Source organism: Loxodonta africana, chromosome X, assembly GCF_030014295.1.
Source record: "Loxodonta africana isolate mLoxAfr1 chromosome X, mLoxAfr1.hap2, whole genome shotgun sequence".
Classification (NCBI taxonomy): Eukaryota; Metazoa; Chordata; class Mammalia; order Proboscidea; family Elephantidae; genus Loxodonta; species Loxodonta africana.
This window is the reverse complement of record NC_087369.1, coordinates 55,328,138-55,352,587: the sequence shown is the minus strand read 5'-3', so window position 1 is coordinate 55,352,587 and position 24,450 is coordinate 55,328,138. Positions and strand designations below refer to the sequence as shown.

At 37.4% G+C, this 24,450-nt stretch overlaps 1 protein-coding gene across 2 annotated transcripts in view; it reads right to left on the bottom strand.

The window, feature by feature from the left end:
- Positions 1-687: 687 nt before the first annotated feature.
- RP2 (RP2 activator of ARL3 GTPase) overlaps positions 688-24,450 on the bottom strand; it is a 64,870-nt gene continuing 41,107 nt past the window's right edge. For both annotated transcript variants that reach the window (XM_003417968.4, XM_064278191.1), the window contains 3 exons: positions 22,703-22,817; positions 15,193-15,278; positions 688-13,141 (listed from right to left, as the gene is read on the bottom strand). In XM_003417968.4, coding sequence (XP_003418016.1) covers positions 13,058-13,141; positions 15,193-15,278; positions 22,703-22,817 — 285 coding nt within the window. In that variant the 3' untranslated portion in view covers positions 688-13,057. The remainder of the gene's footprint in view (positions 13,142-15,192; positions 15,279-22,702; positions 22,818-24,450) is intronic.

Genomic DNA, 24,450 nt, shown 5'->3' with positions numbered 1-24,450 from the left:
GAGTTCAGTGAGCGTCTTGGATAGATATCTTCTCATCTTTCACAATATCAGGGAAGTTTTCTGCCAACAAATCTTCAACAATTCTCTCTGTATTTTCTGTTATCCCTCCCTGTTCTGGTACTCCCATCACTCGTAGGTTATTTCTCTTGATAGAGTCCCACATGATTGTTAAGGTTTCTTCCTTTTTTTAAACATTTTTATCTGATTTTCCCTCAGGTATATTAGTGCCAAGTGATTTATCTTTGAGTTCAGAAATTCTAGCTTCTACTTGTTCAATTCTGCTACTCTTACTTTGTATTGAGTTTTCTACTTCTGTCATTTTATTGTTAATCTTCTGAATTTCTGATTGCTGTCTATGGATTTTTCCAGCTTATTAAACTTTTCATTATGTTCTTGAATAATCTTTCTGATTTCTTCAATTGCTTTATCTTTGTGTTCCTTGGCTTGTTCTGTGTATTGTCTCATTTCCTTCCTGATGTCTTGAAGGGTTCCGTGTATTAAACTTTTGTATTCTGGCTCTGGTAATTCCAGGAATGCACTTTCATCTAGAAGATCCCTGGATTCTTTGTTTTGAGAGCCTGTTGAGGTGATCATGGTCTGTTGCTTTACGTGACTTGATATTGACTGTTGTCTCCAAGCCATCTATAAGTTATTGTATTAGTTTATGCTCACTTACTGTGTCATAGATTCTTGCCTTTTTTTTTTTTGGTATACCCCTATGGTTTGCTTGAGTGAGCTAGCTTATTTTCGCCTTTGGAGCTCCGACATCCCATCCCCTGCTGGCTAGAGCTGTTATCAGGTGTATCAGTCTAGGAGTCCATTCAGTTTTCATGTATGAATTCAGCTCAGGTTTCCAGGTTGATGATCACCAAGTGTGTGGTATAAGCTCTGTCCTACAGTCTTAGAGGGGCAGGGGTGATTGGCGTATATACCGGTATCTGATTGCAGCAGGGGGTCACGCTCTGAACAAGGCAGGGGGCTAAGAACTGACCCCCGAGTGTCTCTGAGGAAAACACGTCCCTGTTCCCTAGAGTGGGCAGGTGGGTGGGTTCTGCAGATTGACCATGGGCACCCAGTGTTTTTGGTTGTAAGGACTGGGCGGAACCAGTTATCCTTGGACCCCTGTCGTGGGTGGCTGGGTGACCTGAGTGGAGCTACCAGTCTTTAGGTCCCTGATGTGGGTAGGTAAGGACCTTGTTTAATAGGCAATGCAATGTCAGATATCAAACACCCACGTCTCCACTGCACCACTGAAATGGCTGGAGTTTGTCAACAAGGGCCTGTTCTCCTGAAATAGGCCCACACAGGTCCATGCAGAAGGGAAAGGTGCTCAAAGACCATGGACAGTTTATGAGTGGACAGGAGCCGCTTCTGTCCTGAGCTCCCCTGGTTAGTGGAGCTAGCAAATTATTTTTTCCCCCAATTGCAAATTTTTTCCTTCCCCAAGGCTGGGAGGATGGCTCTAGATGCTCAACAGGGCCTATTTCAGGCCCAGGGAATTCAGCCGCTGAAGCCACGTTGGCGGTGGGGGCACGCAGTAAAATATACACAAGTACTTAGCTTTTGTCCAGAGTGCCGTTCTTCTCAGATTCCGGAGGTGCGAATAGGCTGTGTGGCTGGCTGCTTCTCCCTGAGGAAATTGTGGCCTAACGCTAGGACCAGCCCGCTGCTGCTGCCGCTCTGGGAATGGTACCTGAGGGCTCCCGGCGATTCAGGTCTGGTAACTCCTCTCCACTTCTGAATGGTCTCTTCCTCCCCCTGCCTTTCAGTTCATTTTCTAAGCTTGCCTTTGAAGCTCAGGGCTCCCAGCTTGTCATAAATATACTCGTTTCACTTGTTTTTTCGTGTCTTTGTTGTAAGGAGGACTCGCCAGAAGCATCTGTCTATTCCGCCATCTTTGCTCCACCTCTCTCATTGTAGTTTTGATTTGCATTTCTCTAATGGCTAATGATCTTGAGCATTTCCTCATGTATCTGTTAGCTACCTGGATATCTTCTTTAGTGAAGTGTCTGTTCATATCCTTTGCTCTTAATTACTTTGTGTCCTTGGTGTTCTTCATTCTGCTTTGCTTCAGGTGGGTTGAGACCAATTGATACATCTTAGAAGGCTGCTTTCTAGCATTTAAGACCCCAGACGCCACTCACCAAAGTGGGATGCAGAATATTTTCTTAATAGATTTTATTATGCTAATTGACCTAGATGTCCCCTGAAACCACGGTCCCCAAACCCCTGCCCCTGTTGTGGTGGTCTTCGAACCATTGAGTTTATTTCGGAAACTTCTTTGCTTTCGGTTTAGTGCAGTTGTTCTGTCCTCGCCTGTATTGTGTGTTGCCTTTCCCATCACCTAAAGTAGTTCTTATCTACTATCTAATTAGTGAATACTCCTCTCCCAGCCTCCCTCCCTTCCCTCTTTCATAACCATCAAAGAATATTTTCTTCTCTGTTTAAACTATTTCTAGATTTCTTATAATAGTGGTCTCATACAATATTTGTTCTTGAGGGACTGACTAATTTCACTCAGCATAATGCCTTCCAGATTCTTCCGTGTTTCAGGGATTCATTGTTGTTCTTAATTGTTGTGTATTATTCTATCATGTGACTATACCATAATTTATTTATCCATTCAGGCACCTTGGTTGTGTCCATCTTTTTGCTATTGGAAACAGTGCTGCAATGAACATGGGTGTGCATATATCTGTTCCTGTAAAGCCTCTTATTTCTCTAGGACACATTCCAAGGAGTGGGCTGCTGGATCATATGGTAGTTGTATGTCTAGCTTTTTAAGGAAGTGCCAAATCGATTTCCAAAGTGGTTGTACATTTTCCATTCCCAGATGGATATCCAGTTATGCCAGCACCATTTGTTAAAGAGACTGTTTTTCCCCCATTTAACTGACTTTGGGCCTTTGTCAAATATCAGCTGCTCATATGGGGATGGATTTATGTCTGGATTTTCAATTCTGTTCCATTGGTCTACATATTTGTTGTTGTACCAGTACCAGGCTGTTTTGACTACGATTGGTTGTTATAATAGGTTCTAAAGTCAGGTAATGTGAGGCCTCTCACTTTGTTGTTTTTCAGTAATGCTTTACTTATCCAGGGTCTCTTCCCCTTACATATGAAGGTGGTGATTTGTTTCTCCATGTCGTTAAAAAAATGTCACTGGAATTTGGATTGGAATTGTGTTGTATCTATAGATCACTTTGGGTAGAACAGACATTTTTACAATGTTCAGTCTTCCTGTCCATGAGTAAAGTATGGTTTTCCACTTATGTAGGTCTCTTTTCGTTTCTTGTAGTAGCGTCTTATAGTTTTCTGTGTATAGGTCTTTTACATCTCTGGTTAGATTTGTTCCCAAGTATTTTATCTTCTTAGGTGCTATTGTAAATGGTATTGATTTGGTGATTTCCTCTTCCATGTTCTTTTTGTTGTGTAGAGGAATCCAACTGATTTTTGTATGTTTATCTTGTATCCTGATACTCTCCTGAATTCTTCCAAAGGTTTCGGTAGTTTTCTTGAGGATTCTTTAGGTTTTTCTGTGTATAAGAGCATGTCATCTGCAAACAGAGATACTTTGACTTCTTCCTTACCAATATAGATGCATTTTATTTTTTTAACTAGCCTAATTGCTCAGGCTAGGTCCTCCAGCACAATGTCGAATAAGAGTGGTGATAAAGGGCATCCTTGTCTGGTTCCTTTCTCAACGGGCATGCTTTTAGACTTGCTGCATTTAGGATGATGTTGGCCGTTGGATTTGTGTAAATGCCCTTTATTATGTTGAGGAATTTCCCTTCTATTCCTATTTTGCTGAGAGTTTTTATCATGAATGCGTGCTGGACTTTGTCAAATGCCTTTTCTACATCAATTCATAAGATCATGTGTTTCTTGTCTTTTGTTTATTTATATGATGGATTACATTGATTGCTTTTCTAATGTTAAACCATTCCTGCGTACCTGATATGAATCCCACTAGGTCATGGTGAATTATTTTTTTGATGTGTTGTTGAATTCTATTGGCTATAATTTGTTGAGATTTTTTGCATCTACGTTCATGAGGGATATAGGTCTGTAATTTTTTTTGTGTGTGGTGTTTTTACCAGATTTTGGTATCAGGGATATGCTGGCTTCATAGAACGAGTTTGGAAGTATACCATCCTTTTCTATGCTCTGAAATACCTTTAGTAGTGATGTTAACTCTCCTCTGCAAGTTTGGTAGAATTCTCCAGTGAAGCTGTCAGGGCCAGGGCTTTTTTTTTTTGTTGGGAGTTTTTAAATTTCCTTTTCAATCTCTTTTGTTATGGGTTTATTTAGTTGTTCTACCTTTGTGTTAGTTTAGGTACCTACTGTGTCTATAGAAATATGTCCAGTTCCTCTAGGTTTTCAAATTTTTTAGAGTACAATTTTTCATGGTACTGTGATATGATTCTTTCAATTTCAGTTGGGTCCGTTGTGATATCGCCAATCTCATTTCTTATTTGGGTTATTTGCTTCCTCTCCTGTTTTTATTTCATCAGTTTTGCCAGCGGTTTATGGATCTTGTTGATCTTTTCAAGGAACCAGCTTTTGGTCTTGTTAACTCTTTCTATTGTTTTTCTGTCTGTATTTCATTCAATTCTGCTCTAATTTTTATTTCCTTTCTTCTGGTGCCCGAGGCTTTCTTTTGCTGCTCTCTATTTGTTCAAGTTATAGGGATAATTCTTTGATTTTGGCTCTTTCTTCTCTGAACATGTGTGCCATTATTGCTATAAATTTACCTCTGAGCGCTGCTTTACCTGTGTTCCAAAGGTTCTAGTCGGAAGTGTTTCTCATTGGATTCTATGAATTTCTTTTTTCCATCCTTAATTTCTTCTATAACCCAGTAGTTTTTGAGCAAGGTGTTGTTCTGTTTGTTTGCATGTGTTTGATTTCTTTTCCCTGCTTTTCGTTATTGATTTCTACATTTATGGCTTTATGGTCAAAGATGCTTTGTAATATTTCTATGTTTTGGATTCTGTTAACGCTTACTTTATGACCTAACATGTTGTCTATTCTGGAGAATGTACCATGCGCATTGGAAAAGAAAGTATACTTGGTTTCTATTGGGTGGAATGTTCTGTATATGTCTTTGAGGTCAAGTTGGTTGACTTTGGCATTTAGATCTCCCCTGTCTTTATTGAGCTTCTTTCTGGATGTTCCGTCCTTCACCAAAAGTGGTGTGTTGAAGTCTCCTACTATTATTGTGGAGCTATCTCGCGTTTTGATGCTGTTGGCATTTGTGTTATGTATCTTGAAGCCCTGTCGTTGGGTGCATATTTATTAGGGTTATATCCTCCTGGTATATTGACCCTGTATTCATTATATAGTGTACTTCCTTATCCTTTGTGATGGATTTAACTTTAAAGTCTATTTTGTCAGAAGTTAATATTGTCACTACCTGCTCTTTGTTGATTGTTGTTTGCTTATTTTTTTCCATCCTTTGAGTTTCAGTTTGTGTCTCTAAGGCTAAGGCGTGTCTCTTGTAGGCAGCATATAGACAGATCATTTTTTTTTATCCATTCTGCAACTCGTCTCTATTGGTGCATTTAGTCCATTTACATTCAGCATAATTATGGATAGGTATGAGTTTAGTGCTGTCATTTTGATGTCTTTTTTTATGTGTTGTTGACAGTTTCTTTCTTCCACATAATTTTTTGTGCTGGGTAGTTTTTCTTCATATGTTGTCTTTTTCTCTTTTTCATTGCTGTTGATTTTGTTTTTGCTGAGTTTTTATGTTTTTCTTGTATTTTATTCTGATGTGTAGGATTGTTAAGTCTCCTTTGTGGTTACCTTAATATTTACCCTTATTTTTCTAAGTTTAAACCAAACTTTTATGTCTTTATATCGCCTTGACTTCCTCTCCATATGAAAGATCTGTATTTTTAGTGCCTTTTTATTGATTTAATGTTATAATCTTTTATATAATGACATGTCTGTTTCTCTGATTTGAGCGTTTTTTATCTTGATTTAGTTTTGTGATTTCATTATCTGGGTTGATATCTGGTTGCTCTGCCCTGTGTTCTAGTCTTGGGTTGATATCTGATATTATTGATTTTCTAACAAAAAAAAAAAAAAAAAAGGACTCCCTTTATTCTTTTTTGTAGTTTTGGTTTGGTTTTTGCAAATTATGTTAAGTTCACATTTGAGAGACAGTTTTGCTGGATATATGATTATTGAGAGGCAATTTTTTTTCCTTCAAGGCTTTATATATGTCATCCCATTGCCTTCTTGCCTACATGGTTTCTGCTGAGTAGTCCAGGCTTATTCTTATTGACTCTCCTTTGTAGGTGACTTTTCATTTATCCCTAGCCGCTCTTAAAATTCTCTTTATCTTTGGGTTTGGGAAGTTTGATTATAATATGTCTTGGTGACTTTCTTTTGGGATCTATCCGGTGTGGGGTTCGATAAGCATCCTGGATAGGTATCTTCTCGTCTTTCATGTTATCAGGGAAGCTTTCTGCCAACAAATCTTCAACAATTCTCTCTGTATTTTCTGTTGTCCCTCCCTGTTCTGGTACTCCAATCACTTGTAGGTTATTTCTCTTGATAGAGTCCGTCACGATTCTTAGGATTTCTTCATTTTTTACAATTCGTTTGACTATATTGGTGTTCAAGTGTTTTATCCTCAATCTCAATAATTCTGACTTCCATGTTCTCAATTCTGATTTTCTGACTTTCTTTTGAGTTGTCTAATTCTGTAATTTTATTGTTAATCTTCTGAATTTCTCATGGCTGTCTGTCTATGGATTCTTGCAGCCTATTAAATTTGTCATTTTGCTCTTGAATAATCTTAATTTCCTGCACTGCTTTATTGTGTGTTCCTCAGCTTGTTCTGCAGTTTGCTTGATCTCCTTCCTGATCTCTTGAAGAGTTCTATATATTAATTTTTTGTATTCTACCTCTGGTAATTCCAGGAAGATCTTTGTGTCTGGAAGCGTCCTCGATTCTGTGTTTTGGGAGCTTGTTGAAGCGATCATGGTCTGCTTCTTTATGTGATTTAATATTGACTGTTGTCTTTGAGGCATCTATAAGTTACTGTATTATTTTATGTTTTCTTACTGTGTCCTCGCTTCTTGCTTTGTTTTGATATGCCCAGATAGGCTGCTCGAGTGAGCTAATTTGATTATTGGCGCCTTTGAAGCTCTAACTTCCTCTCATCAGATGGCTAGAGCTGTTACCAGGTATATGAGCCCAGGAGTCCACTCACTTTTCTTGTATGGATTCAGCTCAGGTGTCCAGGTAGTTGGTCACCAAATGTGTGGTTCAGGCTCTCAGCTACAGTCTTAGAGGAGCAGGGGTGATTAGTGTAGGCACCGATATCTAGCTTCAGGAGAGAGTCATGCTCTGAGCAAGCTGACAACCACCCCCGAACGTTTGTGATGAAAGCACATCCCTGTTCCCTAGAATGCACATGTGGGTGGGTTCTGCAGCTGGACCATGGTCACCCAATTCTTTTGGCTGTAAGGACTGGGAGGCACCACTTATCTTTGGACCCCTGTCGTGAGTGGCTAGGTGGCGTGGGTGGAGCCACCAGTTCTCAGGCCCCTGATTTGAGTAGGTGAGGACCTGCTTAATAGGCAGTGTCAAATGTCAAAACACGCCTTTCCAGCACACAGCTGAAACAGTTGAAGTCAGACCTGAGGCACATATGCCATCATACTATGCCAACAAGGGCCTAAGCTGCTGAAATGGGCCCACAGAGGTCCATGCCGGGTGAAAGGCATTCAAAGTCTATGGACTGCTTTTGCCTGACCCCAGGTAACAGAACCGCTTTTGCCCTGAGTTCCCAGCTTAGGGGAGCCGGCAGATCATTTTTTGCCCATTTGTTAATCTGTTCCTTCTACAAGACCGGGATGTTTACAAGGCCGGGAGTATGGCTCAGGATGTGCAGCAGGAACTATCTCAGGCCCAGGGAAAGCAACTGCCACTGAAGCTGGCTTGGAGGCTGGAGCAGAGGGAGGAAGGATCAGATAAATGGGAAGAGGGTTCTTTTGAAAGGGTTGCTTTTTGGTCCATGCGGTAAATTAGATGCAAGTACTTATCTTTTGCTGAGAGCGCTGTTCTTTGCTGATTCCGGAGACTTGAGTAGACTCTGTGCCCTTCGCTCTCACCTGCTGTGGAAAATGCATCCCAAATGCTACCGCCAGCCCCGCTGAGTCGTACCAGGGGATCAGGCCTGCAGGGTGCCGGTTCCCGCTGAGTCTGGTCTGGCAACTGCTCACTATTTCTGAACCGTTTCTCCCTTCCCCCTCTGCCCAGTCCGATTTCTTAACTTTAGCTTTGATGTTCAGGGCTCTTAGCTTGTCATATATATTATCGATTCACTTGTTGTTTTGGGTCTGTTGTAAGAGGGACCATTAGAAACATCTGACTATTCTGCCATCTTGACCCCAACTGTGTACACATTTTTTAAAGAGAAATAAACTTGTGTTGTAAACCTTCACCTAAAGCACAATAAAAATTATTTTTAAAAAGTGATTGACTCTAGACAACCCTACATTACTCCTGCCTCATTAACATAACAAAGACAACCCATTCCCAAATGGAATTATAACCACAGTCATAGAAGTTAGGATTTACAACACATATTTTTTGGGGGGCACAATTCCATCCATAACACCAATAAAGAGAATACATGAGGGAGGAATTACAGAAAAGGTTAAAATGTGAAGAGTAGAATGAAGCACTGGATTGCAAATCATTCAATTAAAAATATTCATTAAACATAGATCACATGCTTGACCCTATGCTACTGTCTAGGAATACAAAGATTTCTAAGTTTTGATTCAAGCCCTTGAGGAGCTAATTGCCTAGCATAGAGCTTCTCAAATTTTAATATGCATATGAATTCCCTGAGGATCTTGTTAAAATGCAGATGCTTATTCCACAGATCTAGAGTGGGCCTGAGATTCTAACAAGCTCCTAGATTATGCTGATGCTGCTAGCTCACAGACCACACTGCGTACTAACAGTCTAGTAAAAAAAAAAAAAACTCAATTCACTGCTGTTGATTCCAACTCATAGCGACCCTACAGGATGGAGCAGAACTGCTCCATAGGGTTTCCAAGGAGTGGCCGGTGGATTCAAAGTGCCAACATTTTGGCTTAGCAGTGGAACTCTTAACCACTGCACTACCAGGGCTCTAGTAGGCCTGCATAAATTAATAGAATAAAGTGTTACAAGTACTTGGAAATCTGTAGAGTACTGTGTGTGCACCAGGAAGGGAATGGGCCTTCTACCGGAAAAGGCTTCATGTCAGAGGAGCCAATGAGTGGAGTCTTGTTCTCCCAGTAACTGCAGGGGGAAAGTCAAGAGGCCTACATTCTAGTTCAGTGACTGATGGTGCAGGTTGAACCTCACACCATCAGCCAGTGAACTAGAACTTTCTGACCTTCAGTTTTCTCTGTACAATGAAGGACTGAAAATGTCCAGACCCCTCACAGTCCTGTAACTAATGAGATAAAAAATTTTCAATTACTTAATATAAGGTCTGTTTAGAAGTTAGGGTGAAAGAGTATTAAAGGTTCTATTAATGAGCCTAGAAACTGACCTATGCTTGGCAAATGAAAGTACATCAATCAATTAAAAAACAGCACTGAAGTTTCAACAGCCTTTTACACTTGTTTTTTCCTATTCAGCTATTTGTAACCCAGTGTACGGGCTACAAATAGAAAGCTGAATAAGAGAACACCATACTCACTTTGCTCAGAATAGTAATACTTAACATTTAAAAAGTACCTTCCATTTTTGAGGCACTTTACCAACATCGGTTAACTACCTGTCACACAATTTGAAAGTTAATTTGCATTAGTCCAATTACAAGTGGACCAGATTAAACTGAAATGGTAAAGGCAGGCCACAGAGGGAGTATCAGATCCAAGGTGAGAATGCTGGGCTCTCTGGTACCTGCGCTCTTGCTCCCTTACCATTCACTTATCGGTGAGAACTAGCTTTCACCAAGAAAGCACTGTAACACTAGAAAAGGGACAAACAGCCATTTCTGAACCTGTTGCTGAAACTTGCCACTAAGAATGTGTTTTGAAGGAGTATTCATATTCTAATTATAATCCCTTCTCTTCCTATAGAGAACAGTGTTGAATATATACCTTTTAAATGAGAAAAACAAAATTTAAGATCAGAACATCAAGAATTATCCGATAAATAAGAGGTAATTTTTGTTATTCTGTGCATTTTTTTTTCAAATTCTCTAAAATAATAAATGTTACTTAAAAAAGTAACTGAACTGCAGTTTTAGTACTTCTGAATTATGGGCTAGGAGAGGGAGAAGTTGGGTAAAAAGTGCTGATAAATTTGGTAGTAAATTTAAAATAAGGTCCATTTGTGTAAACCTGAAAGTATATCACAAATCATTATTTTCTTAAATATGAAATTCTTAAATATTTCTTAAATATGCCTAATTTAATAAGTATACAATCATATTAAAATGTATCTTTTGGCCAAGAAAGTGTTATATTGGAAATTCCTTAAGATTAAAATTGGTTTTCTACTTCCTTTGCATATTTCCAACATGCTCTGAGTGCACGCATGCACACACATGTACACACACACACAGAGCATACAGGTCACTTTTCATTAACCTAGGACACAGATTTTATTTTACTTTAAACATTAAAAAATTTGTGTCATATTGGTACATGTATGAGTAAATATATGTTATAGACATGTTCTACAAATATAAGTGTTAAGCCATTTTCATTTTAATAACGTTTATTACAAATCACATTTTATAAACACTAGATAAATTACATACAAAAGCTAGACATAAATATACAGAAGCAAAAACAGTAGCACTATTAACATAAAAGAAATAAGCTAATATAAAGGTTATATATATATAACTTAAGAAAATTACTAATTTTTCATGAAATCAAAAGGTAATCAGGAATGAAATATAGTATATTCTGATTACTATCAAATTTTAGAATTACAGAACAACTACCATAGCATTATTTTATTTTTAAAAATCCTCTTAAACATTCAGAAGCCAATTTACTGTTCTTAAAGACAAATTAAACTCATGTAAAAGCTCCTATCTAACTGAAGTATATAAAATTTTAGGCTTTGGTTAATAGATGCTAAATTTAATGGAAAAATCTTAATTAACATCTCCCTTGTGTTATATTCCTGAGTTTTTCCTAAGATGCCATAGACATAATAAAGAACTCAAGTTTCAGATTTGCATAATGTATATTTTTGCAAAACAAAAAAGTACTGTAGTTATTTTTTATGTGAATAATGGTGTTTCATAATGTAATCATAATGAGAAGGAGTATGTTTAATGGGGTCACCATGAGTCAGAATGAACTCAGCAGCAACAAACAACAACAGCTTATCTAAGGGAAAATTAATGTACTCTGACCATCATTTGCAAAGCTTATTTGTAAATTATGATCAAAATTATATTAAACCTTTCACCAATTTTTATTTGCATCTTATGATACAATTTAATCTAAAGGAGAGACTGATTTTGTAGTACAAAATGGTTTATAAAAGAATTGAAATGATGCAATGCTAATGGTTAGCACAAGGCCAGGCACAGGGTGGGTGCTCAATATTAGTAATTTAAAATGAAAAGTCTTTTAATGTATTATTTCTGAACATCAACATACAGTTCAATGTAGGAGTTATAAATTAATCTGAAAATATCCAAAAACATTTTAATTTAAACATGAAAATACATTTTTAGTAACAAACAGAAGAATTTTTACAAGTGGTTATTTTCAGTCTTTGTATTATCAAAATAGAATTAAATTTAAGGTTCCTTTTAAAAACAGGCTTGTGAAAGCTGATTTCCTATTAGCTGCTATATGTAATGTGGATGACAGGTTCAGTTCCTTCTCACAAGATCACCTATCAACATTCTCCGGACCGATTACGTTAGATTACAACATATTCCTTAAAACAGTGTGTCCCCTGGAGACTGACTTCATGCATCTGGAGATTGGGCCCAAGAATGTGTATTTTTAATAAGTAGCTCTCCCCTGCCCCCATTAAATTATTAAGATCAGGTAGAGTTGGGAAATAATGCTTCAAAGCAACCAGAATAATTTTATTGTACTTCAATATTACTTGATGTGTGTGGCATATCTAATGAAAATCAAATTTATTTAGCTTTTTAATAATCTGCATAGCTTATCACCATGCCTAAGCATTTCTTACCTGAATGTCACCAAGTTTTGTTTTAATTTTCCTGAAAGCCCACAAGAGCTGATAAAACAAAAATCATCTTTTTAAGAACTGCCAGTGATAGGGCTTCTATAGTTTTAGTCTTGCATATGTACCTTTTCTTACTAGGAAGCAGAAGAATCATCCAAAAGTTGTTAAAAAACTAAATTCAGTGTGGGATTTATTGAAATACTACTACTGACAAGGTAGTTTTTAAACAGCTATACCAACATTAGTTAGTAGAGTTACTTGCAAAGCTGGTTATCAAATGCCTATCTTTTAAAAAAATCAATTTACAAAGCATTATGTCAACTTTATGTACAAAATCTTATTTGCCATTATCATCCAACTAGGAAGCAATTATTTAACTGAATATGCATACATGAAAACAATGTGTATAGGTTTATTCTAATTGATCAACTAGTAATAAATCCCTCTAAATTAAAAAAGGTAACAAAAAAGTAATGGAATATATTCACAAACGAATAGCATGGAACACTGATGAAAGTTTAAATTATGAGAGATTTGAAAGAACATTTAATTAGAATGAAAACCACGAATAAAAAAATTAGCCACTTCTATTTCCTAATAGTAGTATCATATGTAGAGAAATAAAACTGCAAGCTTATTGGAGAAGTGTGTTAAATATTTTTAAGCTGATCGAAACTACTTAATTTAAAATGAACTATTTTTGAACCTCAAGTAAATAATGCAGTACTCAGCAATTTATTAAAAAATAATCTTTAAAAATTTTAGCACAGTAAAAACCACTGCCAATACAAAAAAGTATACTACCAAATTCTACATACACAAGTTGGAAAGGGCTTAATACCAAGTCCTTGGTTCCAAATTACACTTCACACTCCCATCTGTATATCAGCAAAGTTGTAGAAGCTGTCTACATCTCCAGCTGCTGTCTCTTTGCTTTCTGATACAAACATCTATTTTAAATATAAAAGAAACAAAAAATAAATACTAGCAATCCTAAAATGCCAAAGCCTATGTTTTCCGTAGGACAAAGTAACATCCTCATTTATAATATTTAATCTGTAGATTTCCTGTAGAATTCACGCAATATAGTTTCAATAGCTCTTTTGAGCTCTTTCAATTAAACTCTTTTAAAAGCACTTATGATATAATTAAGGTGTTTGTGCTCATAATACTTTAGCTGTATTTTATTACACTGGGAATTTTAATATTTTTTTCATATACAACAGTCAATATTATGAAAAAGCAAAAAAAAAAAAAAACCAAACCCGTTGCCGTCGAGTCGATTCTGACTCATAGCAACCCTATAAAGCTATTGAATAATTGTGAGGATGGTGCAGGGCTGGGTGATGTTTTGTTCTGTTGTACACGGGGTTGCTATGAGTAGGATGCGACTTGACAACACCTAATAACAACATTGAATAATAAGGTTATTTAAAGAGCTCATAGTTTCTTCTCTATTCTTTTATTTTACAGCTCAAGTTAGTTTCTCATACAAAAATGTACACACACATTATTACATGACCCTAGTTGCTATTCCTATAATGTGACTGTATATTCCTCCTTTCCATCCCAGATTTCCTCTGTCCTTTCAACAAGCTCCTGTCTCTTTCTGCCTTCTCATCTCGCCTCTGGACAGGAGCTGCCCATTTAGTCTCATCTATCTACTTGAACTAAGAAGCACACTTCACGAGTATCATTTTATATCTTATAGTCTATTCTTTGTCTGAAGAGTGGGCTTTGGGAATGGTTTTAGTTCTGGGTTAACAGAGAGTCCGGGGCCCATGTCTTCTGGGGTTCCTCCAGTCTTAGTCTGGTCTTTTTACTAGAATTTGAGTTCTGCACCCCACTTTTCTCCTGCACCGTCAGGGACTCTCTGTTGTGTTCCCTGTCAGGGTGGGCATTCTTCTCTATTCTAATAATAGTTTCAATGGGTTGAGAAGCAAAACTTGTGACATAATCTTTTTTAAAGCTGCTAATGATATATTACTGATTTTAAATGAACTATTTTCTAAACATCAAGTAAATAAAACAGTGCTCAGAAGAACCTTTCAAAAATAGCTTTTACAAATGTCAGCCAGGAATTAGATGAGACCTGGGTTCTAGGTAAACTAGCTCTATGATGATGTTGACAATTTAATATACCTCTTTGGGCTTACCTTTCACACCTGTAAAATGTGGAAGTTGGATTAGATAATCTCTAATCATTCAGCTCTAAAAACTCCAAATCATGTAACCATTTTATCTCTCAGTTTCCTCTTCTATTCAAGCTGATTATATTTTCCCTCTCCCTCAGTTTTGTTGTGAGGATAATATGAGACAGAAGACAAAGTCCTTCAAATTATATAAATTTGAAGAATCGGTAAACCAAACCACAGGACAAAACCAGAAATTTCCCTGAAGATATTTATCAAAGAATAATCAATTCTATATTTACTCATTTAATCCTCTTTGATATGTTTGGTTTTTAAGTTATATTAAGTTATTTAAGTTGAAATTCTTAGATACAGCAACCTCATCAACATATCTAGAAAATATCCACATGTAATGATTTCTAGACATGCCTCAAGCTCAATTTTTGGTAAAGCATTACTGAAGCAAATAAAAATGAACATTGGGCAACAGGAATGTTGGTCTAAAGCATTTGATCTTAGAAATATAGTATTTTTTTCCAGATATCACTATTCTAAAAGTGCAAGGGCTTGAATAGATATTTGCTCAGACTTTACTTTTAACTTTAGAAACTTATGTAGTATTGAAGGTTTTTAATAAATAGATCCTTATTTTGTAATTATTTTAAACAATTAAAGTTTTGGCTTTACAATGAAAGACCAAAGCTTAGTTCCCAATTATTTACCATAGATTCTAAAAATTGTGATCTGCGTTTTTTTCTTTTTTTAATTCCAAACAACATTAGAGATAAAAGTACTATTTGATTTTAAGAAAAAAGGAAATGAGATGAAAATGGTTGACTAAAATATAATTAGTCAATAAAATCTTGTACCTTTGTCCCATTGAATATCTCGTTTACAATGAGATGACATCCTTCTACGGCACCATCTCCATTAAACTCCAAGGCAATAACTGGACCTATAAACAAACCCAAGAAATATTTTTTTAAAACAGGAATACAAATATATTTTAAAATCAGTATTTTTATTCTTTCCTGTAGAATCTCCAGGATCTTCTTTGGAGATAAAAGAAAGAAGGAGGTTGTAGACAAATGGGACACATCACCTCAGCTGCTTCTTTCTATGCTAATCATAATAAAAGGAAATTAACATAGAGTCCCATCACATGAATAGTAGCTTCAGTAATATTATAGGACTAGTGTCATATTTTTAAAGTGTTATAAATAGTCTGGATTTTCTGGTTTCACTCTCCTGTAAAAAACATTAAAAAAAACTCCACCCATTAGCTGATAAGATGGCAAAATAAGATCAAAAGAAATCCAGGTTCACAAGAGTACATTTTGCCAGGCAGCCAGCCTTGCTTCCAAGTTTCCTACTTACCAGCCAATAATGGAGCCAAGTCAAATAGGAATTGAGGTCAGGCACCAAAAGTAATAACTCTGAAAAAAAATTTTTTTTGAGGGTGACTTAAAACTACATTCTAGCTCCAAAGACCAAGTTTTTATTTTTCAGTCCTCTGAATAGAGTATCTATGCCTCCGTTCCCAGATTAATCTGAATACTTTTAAATCACCTGTACTTTAAATTCTGGTGGGAAGACTTAAGATTTAATTGTATGGATTAGATGTAGCACTGGCACTATGGTGTCAAATTCTTGGTAAACATGGCCATAAGTCAGCCAAACAAAAGATGACCTTCAATTAATAATTATTCACCTATCCCTATATTCCTGATAGATTTACTTTTTATGTCTTAGAGTTACGGAGAAGTCCTGACCTCTTAGAAATGACAAATTTCTCAAAAAAAAAGAGATATAACCATTTAACAAGGAACAACATATAATAATGAAGTACTAAGTAATGAAATACTAAGTTAAATGACTAAGAAATACTAGGTTGAATGTGGAATGTGCCACAGGATAAGGCACAAGAATGACAGGAAAGATCACACTATACTGGGCATGGAAATAACTGAGGGTTTGTGATTTAACACAGACAAAAGCAGAAAAGGCAGGATATACAACAGTCAACTGTACATTTAGATACACTGAATGAATTAAAGTATGAGTTTTTCAGCATCACAGTGTATAGATCAAGGGAAGTGCTCAACAAAGAAGTTAACTGGGGAAATTTTTCTTGCTCTTATTAAGGCTTTATGGAGGAGGCAGGGGCTAAGAAAACATTAAATGAAACAAGATACAGATGAGTTGCAACAGGACATGAAAAGGTTCTTATATCAGGGTGCCTACCTCAACCCATGGACCCATTTAGAAGGTTTGATTCTGATATAAAAATATATATTGAGGAAGAATTGAAAAGAAAAATGTTTACCTGTAGGAGGAGGGAGAGGACATGGTTGAAGGGAAAGGGATGGAAATGAAACTCCTCTGAATGCACCTTGTTACATAATTTAAAAAGATTTTATTGTGGTGAAAACATATATAATGACACTGAAAAAAAATGGTGTGCTGGAGGCATCTGACCTCCTCATCTAACTTCATGGGGACGGGGGAAAGGGGGATAGAATCGTTATCAGCATAAATAGCCCAAAGCTGATTCCTATGAAGCAGAGGTCAGACATACCTCATCTTCTCCAACCTTTTTACCAATTCCTACAACACCCGTCCTTCCCACAACACTCTCTTCTACTCTGCTGGGTTAGATAATTCATTGCAATGGCCACGCACAATACTCGAAATTATGGGGTTTATTAGGGAAGTAACAGGTTATGATTCAGGATATAGTTCTTCGATCAGGACAGCCTCTTATCAGCGGTGCTCACAGGCCAGCCTCTCTCTGGCCCTTGGCCTGGCCTCTGCCCTCCTCGGGCAGGTGTTACAAAGCTCTTAAGCTCCACCAGTAAGTGCCTGGGGGCAACCTACTCTGCCTTTGAGCCTTGGAAGCTCAGCTCTCACACTCTGGGTCTGAGCCTAGCTCTGCCAAGTACAGGGAGGTACCCCACTCTGCGAGCAGCCTCCTGCCCAAAGGCTCAGCTCTCTTGCTCCATGGGTTGGCAGTAACAACTGTAAACACCTTACTCCATGGGCCAGAAAGCCTACTGTGTTGTCTTGAGCTGGTCTCCTGGTTCTGCTGCTACTGCTTCCCTGCCACTCCTTCTTGACGTCTTGAGCCATCTCAGGTGTTACAGCTCTCTATCTCTGTCTCCTGGGTCTAGGAGGTTCTCAGCACAGGGACTCCATGTCCAAAGAACACGTTGTGCTCCTGTCTCTTCTTCTTGGTGGTAGTAGATTCCCCCCTTTTCGCCTCTGGGATGGTTCATTTTAAGCCCAATGAGATGGCAAAACTGACCAATCCCCTTGTTAGGGTTCTATACACCTTACTTGCCATGATCTCATCTCCACAAGGGTGCCATGCACCTTATATGCATTATTAGCAAGCTTGGTGGGCCACAAGCACCTTATTCACATAGTCCCACTCAATCATTTGGTGGGAGTTACAAGACCATGGCTAGAAAGGCCATATAAAAGCCATCCATCGCACTGCAAAAACATACACCATCTCAACAATTTCTACATGTATAACTCAGTGACACTGATTATATTCAAGTTGTGCAACTATTCTCGTTATCCTTTTTCCAAATCATTCCATCCCCATTAACATAAACTCATAGCCCCTAAAACAAAAACTCCCCCTTCCTCTCCCTTTCTACTCCTGGTAACCATTAATACTCTTTGGTTTCTATAAACTTACTTATTTCATATAAGGGAGGTCATACAGTATTTGTCCTCTTTAAGACTGACTTATTTCACTCACATGATATTTTCAGAGTTCATCCATATTGTGGCATGCATCAGGACTTCATTTCTCTTTATGGCTGAATAGTATTCCATTGTGTGTATGTACGATATTTATCCACTCATCTATGGATGTACATTTTGGTTGTTTCCACATTCTGGCTACTGTGAAAAGTGCTGAAATGAGCGTTGGTATGCAGCTTTCTGTTTGCATTCCTGCCTTCACATTATCTGGCTATATGTGGCACAATGGTTAAAAGCTTCACTGCTAACCAAAAGGTCAGCAGTTCAAATACACCAGCCGCTCCTTGGAAACCCTATGAAGCAGTTCTGCTCTGTCCTATAGGGTCGCTATGAGTTGGAACTGACTCAATGGCTCATAACAACCACCACCACCTAGGATTGATATTGCTGAGTCATATGGTAGTTTTATCTTCAACTTTTTGTTTATCAATTTATTTGTTGAAGGGCATTTAGAATGTTTCCATCTTTTGGCTATTGTGAATAGTGCTACAATGAACACTGGTGTACAAGTATTTGTTTGAGTCTCTGCTATGAAGTCTTTTGGGTATACACCTAGGAGTGGAAATCCTGGGTCATATGGTAGCTCTTAGTTTTCTGGAACCACCACACTGTTTTCCATAGCAGCTGTGCTATTTTATATTAGCATCAGCAATGGATAAGGGTTCCAATCTCCCCAAATCCTCACCAACATGTTATTTTTTTTTTTTATCTCAGCCATCCTACTGGGAGTGAAATGGTATCTCAGTGTGGTTTTGATTTGCATCTCTTTGATGGCTAACAACGTTGAGCATCTTTTTATGTGTTTGGTGACCATATGAATGCCCTCTTTGGTGAAATGTCTATTCAAGTCCTTTGCCCATTTTATGACTACCTTTTTTGTCTTTTTGTTGTTAAGTTCTCGAAGTTATAGATATATTTTGTTAAATTCTTGTTGGAGATATATTTTCCCAGTCGGTAGCTTGTCTTTTCACTTTTTTGGTAAAGTCTATTGACGAACAAAAGTTTTTAAAATTTTTATGAGGTCCTATTTACTTATTTTTTGCTGTTTGTGTTTTTGTAATTATAATAGATAATCCATTGTTCAAAGGTAGGCCCGAGAGCTTGTCCCTGCCTTTTCTTCTAAGAATTTTATGGTTTTGGTTTTCACGTATAGGTCTTCAATCCATTTTGAATTTGTTTTTGTATATGGTATGAGGCATGGATCCTGTTTCATTTATCTGCATCTGGATATCCAATTTTCCTAACACAATTTATTGAAGAGACACTTCTTACCCCATTGGATGGACGTAACACCCTTGTCAAAAATCAACTGACCATAGATACGTGAGTTTATTTTTGAACTCTCAATTCTATTCCATTGTCTGTTTTTATACTAGTACCAGGCTGTTTTGTTTTTATACTAGTACCAGGCTATAAGTAATCAAGTAGCTATATAATATGTTTTAAAATCAGGAAGTGTGAATCTTCCTACTTTGTTCTTCTTTTTCAATATTGCTTTAGCTATTCGGGGCCTCTTGCCATTTCATATAAAGCTTAGGACTGGTTTTTTCCATTCCTGTAAGGAGGGCTGTTGGAATTCTGATCAGGACTGGGATTCATCTATAGATTGGGTAGTACTGAAGACTTAACAATATTAAGTCCTCCAATCTGTGAACATGAAACATCTTTCCATTTATTTAAGTCTTCTTTAATCACTTTCAGCAGTGTTTTGTCATTTTCCTTGTATAAGTCTTTCACATTCATGGTTAAATTTATTCCTAGGTATTTTATTCTCTTAGATGCTAAGAGATGTCCTAGGCTTTTAGGCTTAGATGTCTTAGGCTGGGTTCTATAGAGGAACAAAACCAGTTAAGCATGTATATATACATGTGGTGTCATTTAATGTGTCCCTGTATTTTCCTTTCTTTCCTACAAACTAGAAATTAAGTCTTAGCTCAATCAGATTCAGACAAGAATTTTGGCAAGAATACTTCATAGGTGACCTTGTATATTTCTTATTGCATCACTTGAGGGGAAACATAATGTCAGGTTGTCCCATCATCAGCAACGCTAAATTTGTTCACTAGGTTTGGGTGGTGATCACCAAATCTATGCTGTAAAGGTATATTTCCCCTTTGAATTAGAACATATAAATACCCTATTCCTCAGCAATCTTTTAGCATGCACTGATAATCTTTGTCTAAATTATTACACTGGGAGTTTTAAAATGGTGATTTCCAAAATCTACCATTCCTTCTACATTTATTAGCTTACAGTCTTCTAAACAGCAGAAGAGCTTTCCTTTATTCCCTCTCTCCCCTTTTTAGTTTATTATCATTATGGATGCATGGGTTTTTGTTGTTGTTAAATCTATTACCTTCATTATACTTTTTGATGCTCAAATTGTCCAAAATTTGACCAGTGGAAACTCTGTCAAGCTGGCTCCTGTGATCTTTCGACATGACCTCATTAGTCTTTGAGTACTTCCTCTGGGCATCTCTGGTTTTAAGATTTGTTTGCATGATATTTATTTGCTTAAGTCCTTGTAACTTCTGCCAGTTGGTTTTAGTTCTACTTTTTGCAGCAACAGAGCATTTTACTTCTCCTTCCATGTGGAATGTTCTGTTACTTAAACACAGATATCATATTTGGGTTGGAACAGTTCTGTGATATCACTTATAAGACCAATTTACCCAGTTGCTGTTGAGTCCATTCCGACTCATGGCAACCCCATGTGTCAGAGTAGAATGTGCTCCACAGGGTTTTCAATGGCTGATTTTTCAGACGTAGGTCACTAGGCCTTTCTTCCAAGGCACCTCTGGGTAGACTTGAACCTCCAACCTTTTGGTTAGCAGCTGACCACATTAGCCATCTGCACCACCCAGGGACTCCTACTAACATCATAAAAAAACAAAAAAAAAACAAGTACATAAATAATTTAGATCTCCTCATATGCACACTTCATACTTAATTCTCACTTTAGGATGTCCACCATTACTTGATTCAATTTCTGAAAGCTGCTGAGAGTTTAAAGGTCTGTTTTCAAGGTGTCATCAGAGTGTTCCATTGTCAAAATGGTTGCATCAATCAATCATATTACATAGATAAAATAACGTTTGTGTTAGGTGCCATCGAGTTGGTTCTGACTCATAGTGACCCTCCCAGACAAAAACCCAGGGCCCTAGGTACAACAAAACAAAACACTGCCCAGTCCTGCGCCATCCTTGTGATTGTTGTTATGCTTGAGCCCATTGTTGCAGCCACTGTGTCAATCCATCTCCTTGAGGGTCTTCCTCTTTTTTGCTGACACTCTACTTTACCAAGCATGATGTCCTTCTCCGGGACTAATCCCTCATGATAACATGTCCAAAGTATGTGAGACGAACTCTAGTCATCCTTGCTTCTAAGGAGCGTTCTGGCTGTATTTCTTCCAAGACAAATTTGTTCATTCTTCTGGCAGTCCACGGTATATTCAACATTCTTCATCAACACCACAACTCAAAGGCGCCAATTCTTCTTCGGGCTTCCTTATTCATTGTTCAGCTTTCACATGCATATAAGGCAATTGAAAACACCATGGCTTGCGTTAGGCACACCTTAGACCTCAAAGTGACATCTTTGCATTTAGCACTTTAAAGAGGTCTTTTGCAGCAGATTTGCCCTATGCAATGTGTCATCTGATTTCTTGATTGCTGCTTCCATGGGTGTTGATGGTGAATCCAAGTAAAATGAAATCCTTGACAACCTCAATCTTTTCTCCATTTATTGGTCCACTTGTGAGGATTTTTGTTTTCTTTATGTTGAGGTGCAATCCATACTGAAGGCTGTAGTCTTTGCTCTTCATCAGTAAGTGCTTCAAGTCCTCTTCACTTTCAGCAAGCAAGGTTGTGTCATCTGCATAACTCAGGTTGTTAACGAGTCTTCCCCCAATCCTGATGCTGCGTTGTTCTTCATATAGTCCACCTTCTCGGATTACTTGCTCAGCATACAAATTGAATAAATATGGTGAAAAATACAACCCTGATGCACACCTTTCCTGACTTTAAACCATGAAGTATCCCGTTGTTCTGTTGGAACAACTGCCTCTTGATCTATGTACAGGTTCCTCATGAGCACTATTAAGTGTTCTGGAATTCTTGTTCTTTGCAATGTTATCCACAATTTGTTATGATCCACACAGTTGGATGCCTTTTCATAGTCAATAAAACACAGGTAAACAAAATAACATACCATTTCATTTATAGTTCTTATTTCTTTGCCAGTATGGTTAAAGTCCACTGAAGGCAGAATAAATCTGTGCTTTGTTACTCTGGACAGGGAGTATAAAATATTGTTTACTAATATAATAATACAATAATGAAATGATAATTTTAAAATGCACAATAATAAAATGTGACTTTTAAGTATTAAGACGGTAGAATAGGAAAAAAAAAACTATTGGCTAATTTCTAGTTGGTTATATAAGGCTTCTTGAATGATGTGAAAAGTTGACATTTCTGAACAGAAATAGGAAAAAACATAAAACAAATGAGAAAGAGAAGGCCATTCAGGAGAAATGCTACAAGCAGAAGTAAATCAAATTAGCCTGTCATAGTATACCAATCACTCAGAAGGTATCCTACTTACCTTTATTTAAAAGAGGAAGAAAGTCAGGTGCTTTTTCCTGGAAAACTCTTTGAGCATCCTCAGCTTTCATCGACACTTCCTTTGTCTGAACTAGGAAAAAGCCTTTACCAACCATCTGTAGAAAATAAAATCTTCTTTAGATTTTAAAATAACTTCTGAGATTAAAACAATGTTTTTTTTATTTTAGTGGTTTTTTGTATAAAACTCAATACAGCATGCTGATTTTTGTTTATGACTCTAATTAAGGATATTTACTCTAACAGTTCTCATGTACATGGGGTTCTTTCTTCCAAATGGGTAGTTCTGGTTAAGAATTAATATTGCAATACCTACTGTTAATATTAAACCTGAATTATCTCTCTGTTATAGATTAAACCGTATCCCCCCAAAATATGTGTTGTAAATCCCAACCTGTGGCAAAGAGCCCTGGTGTGCAGTGGTTAAGTGCTTGGCTGCTAACTGGAAGATCCAAGCTTCAAACCCACCAGCTGCTCCACGGAAGAAAGATTTGACAGTCTGCTTTTGTAAAGATTTACAGCTTTGGAAGCCCTATGGGGCAGTTCTACTCTGTCCTTTAGGGTCGCTATGAGTCAGAAATCGATTCAACACCAACAGGTTTGGTTTTTGGTTTTATACCTGTGGGTTTAATCCCATTTGGGAATAGGGCTTTCTTTGTTAATGAGGTCATGTCAGTGTAGGGTATGTCTTAAGTCAATCACTTTTGAGATATGAAAGAGCAGATTAGGCTCAGAACGCAGAGGAACACTTCATTTTATTGTGCTTCACTTTACTGTGTTTCACAGATACTGTATTTTTTACAAATTTAAGGTTTGTAGCAACCCTTCATTGAGCAAGTCTATCAGCGCCATTTTTTTTAACAGCATGTGCTTATTTTATGTATCATTTTGGTATTCTCACAATATTTCAAACTTTTTCATTATTTTTATATCTGTTATGGTGATCTGTGATCAGTGACCTTTGATGTTACTATTGTAATTGTTTTGGGCTACCATGAACCGTGCCCATATAAGATGGTGAACTTAATTGATAACTGTTGTGTGTGTTCTGACTGCTTCACCGACCAGCTGTTCCCCCGTCTCTCTCCCTCTTCTTGGGCCTCCTTATTCCCTGAGAGACAATATTGAAATTAGGCCAATTAATAACCCTACAATGGCCGGTAAGTGTTCAAGTGAAAGTCACATATCTCTCACTTTAAATCAAAAGCTAGAAATGATTAAGCTTAGTGAGGAAGGCATGTTGAATGCAGACAGGCTGAAAGCTAGGCTGCTTGTGCCAAACAGCTAGCCAAGTTGTGAACATAAAGGAAAAGTTCTTTAAGGAAATTAAAAGTGTTATTTCAGTGAACACACAAATGATGAGAAAACGAAAACAGCCTTATTGTTGATACAGAGAAAGTTTTAGTGGTCTGGCTGGAAGATCGAATCAGCTACAACATTCTCTTAAGCCAAAGCCTAATCCAGAGCAAGGTCCTGACTCTCTTCAATTCTATGAAGGCTGAGAGAGGTGAGGAAGCTGCAGAAGTTTGAAGCTAGCAGAGGTTCGTACATGAAATTTAAGGAAAGAAGCCATAAAAGTGCAAGGTGAAGCAGCAAGTGCTGATGTAGAAGCTACAGCAAGTTATCCAGAAGATCTAGCTAATTGATGAAGGTGGCTACATAAAACAACAGATTTTCAATGTAGACAAAACAGTCTGATATTAGAACATGATGCCATCTAGGATTTTTATA